The 7,616-nt window shown below is 29.0% G+C and overlaps 1 protein-coding gene across 1 annotated transcript in view; it reads left to right on the top strand.

Annotated features, from left to right (window-relative positions):
- Nucleotides 1–7,616, top strand: part of LOC111612578 (kidney mitochondrial carrier protein 1-like) — a 52,253-nt gene that overhangs the window by 7,594 nt on the left and 37,043 nt on the right. Inside the window, exons 3-4 of the mRNA XM_023353809.1 lie at nucleotides 1,586–1,671; nucleotides 1,897–1,995. Of these exons, the coding sequence (XP_023209577.1) occupies nucleotides 1,586–1,671; nucleotides 1,897–1,995 (185 nt within the window). The remainder of the gene's footprint in view (nucleotides 1–1,585; nucleotides 1,672–1,896; nucleotides 1,996–7,616) is intronic.

Below are 7,616 nucleotides of genomic sequence, written 5' to 3' on the forward strand. Positions count from 1 at the left end.
TGTACAGTTTTGTGTGTGTTTTCAACATGTCAGGAGTGAAACGTAAACACGTTACTCTTTCATTAAATGAAAAATTAGCAGTGCTACAAAGACTGGACAAATGGAAGATTGTTTATTTTACTTTTTTCTGATAATCCGACCTTTTTTGCGTTCCGAGCAGACACCCAGTCCCAAAGGTGACGGACTAGAGGGGTTCTACTGTAATTATATATACAGTACCTAATTTATATATAATACTGTACAGACTTACTCGCTTACTCTCTCTGTAGTATGTAAGTAGTTCGGCTGCTCATTTACTATTGGTCCAGATTCGACTAATCCTGTCATGACACGAATCAGCAACGACATTTTACGAGTCCCTTTTAGCGTCTTTATACAAATACTGTCGCAATTTTTTCGCCACATTATAGGAATCTCCATTATAGGAACCCACGTTATAGAGGGGTCTACTGTATTTGGGTGGATGATCAAATGCACGTGCATTTTTTGGCACATCTTTATTATCAAATATTATTCTATTCTTATTTATATTTTAACTCATGTACTAATTTTGTGCGTATTTACTTAGTGCTCTATTTTTAAGAATCATTCTGAGCATTAACTGAGGTAAGAGTATATGTCATCTTATCTCTTGCAGTTCTGTAGAACTGCCAAAGTTTAATATAAATTGAGTTAACTGTTTTTTTATGTATTGGGATTTTAAGTTTCAATTACAGTACCTCTGCCTTAGTATGTAACATTTTTTGTCAATGAGGTTCAGACAAGAAGAATGATTATGAAAAATGATGAAAAATTAAACATTTAAAATGAGATGATTTAAAAAAATATATAATGAAAGAAATACTCACGAATTCCAATTGTCAAAAATCACAGTTCACTGCTTTATTCAGAGACTCCAAATAAAGCAGTAGACTGTTTTTTTTTTTTTCAAATATAATAATAGTTATTTGTGGAACAAAATTGTCATTGCAATACCAATAAATTTTTTGTCAATTTTTCTTAACTGAAACAGAGAACTTTTTCATAATTATTGATTGTTTTAATATAAAACAATGTTTATATAGATATATCCAGTATTTTAAAAAATGAAAATTTATAATTATTAAGTAAGGTATTTACTATTGTATCTCCAAATTCAATAAGAAATTCTTTTTCTTGCACAATAGGAAATCAAACTTGTCGACAAAAAAATATTTGTTTTAAAGAAAATTTAAGTATATTTATTTTTGAGGCTTAATTAACAAAATATATTTAAAGATAAAATTGATGAACACACTTTATGCCAAATTAATACAATTAATAAATACACACTGTCTGTCAGTGTTTATTAGTTTAACCCAAATGTGCACATGTACTTTTAACATTTTATAAATGTCGTCTTCAGGCAAAATAGAACGTATTTAGAATGAGAACAAAATTTTTACAAAAAAGTACTTGATACATTTGAATTAAACTAAATTAACACTGAAAGACAGTGTGTATTTATTAATTATATTTAAAGATATTTGACATTTTTATTTGTATATTTTTATTTATCTATGAATTTAATGGACTTATTTAAATTTGAATTAAATACATTTTTCAGAAGAAACATTGTTAAAAAATGTAATTTGTGGAATTATGGCTGGTGTGATATCCTCATCTATAGCAAATCCCACAGATGTATTAAAGGTAATTTTATTTTAACACACATATGTACATATATAATTTTACTTTTTATTTTAATATAATGCATAAATTGTTCATTGTTTTTTTGTTTTTGTCTGTTTTATTTAACAACTTTTCTTTTTTAAATATATTGTTTTAATGTAGATTATTAAAAGTCAGCATTTTATCCCTGTATAGTTAAAGCATTTTAACCATTCTAATTGAAAATAAATACATATATATTTTTAGATCAGAATGCAAGCTCAAAACAAAAATTTTAACAAGAAAGGAATGATTAATTGTTTTCTAGAAATGTATAAAAATGAAGGCATTAAAGGATTATGGAGGGTAAATATATGTTTATTTTTAATTAGTATTTTAAAATATTTATTATACTTTTACTCTTTTATCCAAATGCATTTTGCCACTATAATCAGGCCTTATTGGTGGCTAATATTGCTAGGTTACGTCAATGTTTTCATAACTGACAAAGCTATCCCAACATACATCAACAGACATTCCCGTATTCAAATTTATGTTATTTANATACTAAACAAGGACTTGCTGTATTTTACTTATATTTTATCCTCTGCTATGTTTGTATGTAGCTAGTATACATTTTTATTATATTTTGTTATAATTTTTCTCCTTGTACTGCTTGTTGTTTTAAATTGCTTCAGTCTGTTACAAAATGCTACTGTAAAAGGGCACATTAAAATTTTAAATAATGCAAAGGCCTATTGAATTGTTTTAAATTTATTTTAATCAATGAAAACAGATTTTGCTTATTTATTAAACACTGCCACATATATAGTCTTCTACTGATTAGATTATCCTTAAAACAATGCTGAATTATCTCTTCAGTCTAATTGTTGCTCAATTGACTTATGTTGAGTATATTTAGTGCAAAATATACTAAATTTTTCAAGTTGCTGTTTTATGTAGTGAAAAAAAGCTCTCCTAGTTCTATTCATTTTTTCAATAAGACTATTTGAAATGTTAAGTACTTCTTGCTTGAGCATCTTGTTTATTTGAATGGAACAAATTTCTTGTGAATTTCTTTGCTATCAAAGAGTGGTATTAATATTATTTGGATTTTTTGAAAACAAAATTCCTTATCATGAAATCTTGTCATGAAATTTTTCAGTCCTTTTTGAACTTTGAACATTATTTGACCAAACATAGTTGACCATTATTGGTTGTCTTGAATAACTTAAAAATTATCACAGAAAAACCAGTTGCATACTTACAAGGTGCACCTGGCAATTTGTAATTACCAATTTTGATGAAATTTTGTGGATGTGTTGTATTTACTTGTACTTAAACTTTACCAAAGCCACAAAATCCACTATTCAATCATCCTCAAGAAAATTACAATAAAAGTTTTTTGCAACCTTTAATATCTATACTGAAGACTGATTCATGAATTTGCATCATAGTATGATTAGTTAAGTATGTCACTTGTAGAGCTTTTGTTTTCAGGTTTGATGCTCATATGCAAGGGGGGTTTTTTTATAATTTAATCTTAGTGTTTTCAAATATGTTTTGTATAATGTTTGTTATTTTTAATTATTGAATGTAAAATTTATTATTTATTATAAAACATCAGGGAATTTAAAAATTCTTTTTACACAATTTAAAATTTTTTCACAAAAATATATATGCCATAAATATTACGATGACTGTTTCACAATAATATGACAGCATTTTAGATGATATTTTTCATAAAAACAGTTAAAGCATAATGGCTCGTTGCACATTCATTTCTACTTCATTCACAGTCTTTACATTTTGTTTTAATAACAGAGAGTGGGAAACAAATTTCATTAACATTTTTGAAAATATTTCTTTTGTGTGTTATTTGAGACTATATTTATAAGTATTTGAAAATATTTGAGACTCAAACCATGCACATTTTAACATGTCACAAAAAACTGGTGCACCCAACTAACTGGTTGTGAATTAGAAATTATACTTTAATAGCAAATTTCTGTATTAAGAAATTGCAGTTTGCTATATCTATATTGGTTTTAAGGAGATAGCTACAATTTTGTAATTTTTTGAAAAAATTTTTAACCTGCTATTAAAATAAACATTGTAAGGCTGACAAAGAAGAGTACATTTCAGTGGGATAAGTTTTAATTGACAAGATGGAATAACTGTCATCTACAAAAATTTTGTTATATATTTGAGAATTTGTTTGACCACTCCATGAATCTATTATTAAGAAAAACTTTACATTTTTTAATATTGTTGTAATTGGGCTGCAATTTAAAAAAATTGTAGATCTATAAATTCCCATTAGCATTTATCTGTCTGCCCTTCCTTAATCTCAAGAACAGAGTTAGATAGATGAAAGTCAAGTCCCAGATATGGAAAGCTTAGGAGCAGAAGGTCCTGATATATGAACTTCTGGTTTGGATGGAAGTGACATTATTTCCATTCAAAAATTTCTCCTGAACAGAGTTAGATAGATGACTGGCATGACTCCATTATTAACAGGAAAAGTATGATGTTCAGAGGCAAGACACTACTAAAATTGAGGGTATTGTGACAAAAAATTGCAGTTTGGCATTGTGATAATGTCACAATAAATAATCATTTAATTAATCATATTTCAATTAAGAAATCTTTATAAAAATCTACATTATGTTAAATAATACAAAATGTTGTTATAATGTTGTATGTACACTCTAAAAATGAAGTGATCAAAGTAAAAAATGTTTTCAAATTTACATTAAAAATTGTATATAACAAATTTAAAAACGATAAGATTAAATTATAAACAGGAATTTAATCCAAAAACATAAGCTCTTCAAATGACACCTTAACTAATCACACTATGCTGAAAATTTGTGAATCAGTCTTCCATATAGGTATTAATTGTAGAAAACATTTATTGTAATTTTTTTAAGAATGCCTGAAGTGGGTCCTGGTCTTTGGTAGAGTTTAAATACAAGTAAATACAACATATTCACAAAATTTTATTGAAACGGTGATTACAAACTGCCAGGTGTTCTTGTTATTAAAATAAAATACATACTTGGTAGGTGCTTAAGTCTCCTGCCTAACTATGTTTATTGTTTTATAGTTATAACATCTAAATGTCATTTTTCAATATAGTCTCCTTGCAATTCAACACACTTAATCTTGGAATTAGCATTTCAATACCCTTGAAAAAATAGTCAGTTGTTTTGTCTGCAAAATTCTCATAAACTGCCTCCTGCAACACTTTATCACTTTTTCAAAGATCAATTTTGATTTTTGGAAACAGTTAATAATCACTAGGAGCCAGGTCCTGGCTATAGTGTGTATGATAAAGTTCCTTGAACTTGCACTCCCTTACAGCAGCCTTGGCAGTGGAAGCTGTGCACTTGATGCATTGTCCTGCAAGAGGTGAACATGATGCAGATTAATGCAACAAGTGTAGCTAAAATGAAAGTTTCCAAGCAGCTTACACAAATTGGTGGGGAGAAAATGTTTTATTAGTAAACATACGGATGGTACTATCTGATACTATCATTATTTTATTCCTATTATGTCTAAGGAAATATAGTTAAGCTNAAAATGCGAACTAATGTAACGTCGTATGGTGAGTTTTTGTTCGTATCGTGGAACAAAAATATATTCGAATTTCATGTCGTATCCTGAAAATTTCGTATGCTGGGGCGTTCGTAACCTGAGGTACCACTGTATTTTATATCTTTAAATATAGTATGAAATAGCTTATCAAATTAAAATTTTTCGTCATGCATTTTTTTTTCAATTCAATCGTCATTCTTTTTTCATTTTTCTAATATGCTGAAAACATTTTTTACAATAAACTGTTGTAAACTTCTCTAACTTGACAATTATACATTTTCCATTTTCAATAAGTGATTCAGTATCTCTCTCTAAATATTAATTATTTTCAATATAATAAAATACAGTAGACCCCCTATAAAACAGGTTCATATAATATGGATTTGTATATAATGGCGAAAAAATTGTGATCGTATTCATATAAAAACACTAAAAGAGACTCATATGATATGGTAAAACGTTATTGCTGACTTGTGTTGCAATAGGATTGGTCGAATCTAGACCAATAGCAGATATTGCACAAACCATTGAGTTTAAATGAGCAGCGGACCTACTAAAAACCATTTATTATTTAAAAATTATATTTATATTAATGATGTCTCCAAAGTTTAGCAAATTTTTCTCAGAAAAATAATTTATCAGGAAACACGCACCCACTGTTCGATGCACTGCTCCGCAACAAAAACAAGCTTAAGCAATGGCATCGTCAAACGGTGCACACTCGGTAAGTAATCCTACAATGTTTTGTTTATAGCATAGTTTATATGGATTATTCCCAAAAAATTATACGTATTTTGAAAATGTTGAGTGAAATTAGTCTAGAATCAATTAATTTTATAGAAGAAAACCTTTCGAACAGCCGTAGTCTGTAAACTGCATACGTGCCGGGCTGTGATTGACTCATGTATTTAAGGACTCATAGAAAATGAATTTTATAAAACACGGAACATATCTACTGTGTTATAGGGGGGTCGACTGTAATTACATTCTTACCCTCTTAAAGTTGTTTGTCTTTATGGCAACTTACAGGTCACATGTCATTTGACAGGTTCAATCAGACATTTATGGTAATTTATTTAGTTAACTTCTGTCATATACATTTAGTGCATGCTACCTATTATATCAGAAAGAATGAAAAAGTGATGAATGGTTCAAAAATACAAAGGAAAACATTTCTCTGGATATGAAATTACAAGTATTACATTGATTGGAAACTGATTAGCATCAAGTTGTTATGTATGCCTCTTTCAGTTTGGCAATGCTCAAAATTAGAACAATTTTAAAAAATACAAATAAGAAAAAAGCTTTGGAAACTATGAACTGAAATATTTTAGCAACAAAACTAACTTGTTCAATAAATCATTTCTCCAAATAGCTTCTTGTTTCAAAAAGTGGAAAGCTTAGTACAGTAGACCCCTTATAATGCGTAGATACGTTCCCCGTTATACGAATTTCACGTTGTAGGAATCCTTAAATACATGAGCCAATCACAGCCTGACACATGTGAAGTTTATGAACAACGGCTGTTTGAAAGGTTTCCTTCCATAAAATTAATCAATTCTAGACTAACTCGACTCAATATTTCCAAAACACGTATAATTTTTTGGGAATAATCCATATAAACCAGGGATGAGCAACACGCGGGCCACTTGTGGCCCGTTAAACATGTTGATGCGGCCCGCCAAGCATTTTTAAAATCGAATTTATTTTATCGACTTTCTGCCATCAATATATTGTTATAAAATTATTTATAATAAAATGGTAGTACATACTAAACCGAAACAACTTTTTGTGACGAGTTACTCAGTTGTCGGCAAGTTGTCAAACATGCAATACGAACGCGCCACGTCTGTGCTTGTTTGTGTTTGCTTCTGTCACACAATTAGCCAGACTGGTAAGCTGTTAACTAGCAATTTTAGCAATTCTTGTGTTTCTTGAAAGGCGTGAGTGCAATATTATTGTCAAAAAGGTAATAGAGTTTTTTTATTCAAAATTAAGTTTTCCTACAAATTTTTTTAACTTTCAAATTTTTAGTCCATAATAGCATGTCAGAAAAGCAAACAAAAAAACAGAAGGTTGCGAATGAGCACAGGCATTTCCAAGAAAAGTGGAAATTTGATTATTTTTTCACTTTCGTCGAAGATAAAGCTGTATGCTTAATATGCTCAGAGACTGTGTCGACATTAAAAGAATATAACATAAAAAGGCATTACGATACAAAACATGAACAACAATATAAAAACTTAACAGGACAACTCCGGATAGATAAGTTTAATCAAATGGAGAAAAACTTGGGAAAACAACAGGCTATTTTTAAAAATCAAGCTATTTTATCAAATACGGCAGTAAAGGCTAGTTTTGTTGTCAGTCAAATACTGGCAAAAAAA

The sequence above is a fragment of the Centruroides sculpturatus genome, unplaced genomic scaffold (assembly GCF_000671375.1).
Source record: "Centruroides sculpturatus isolate CEXI.00-Female unplaced genomic scaffold, Cexi_2.0 scaffold1713, whole genome shotgun sequence".
Taxonomy (NCBI): Eukaryota; Metazoa; Arthropoda; class Arachnida; order Scorpiones; family Buthidae; genus Centruroides; species Centruroides sculpturatus.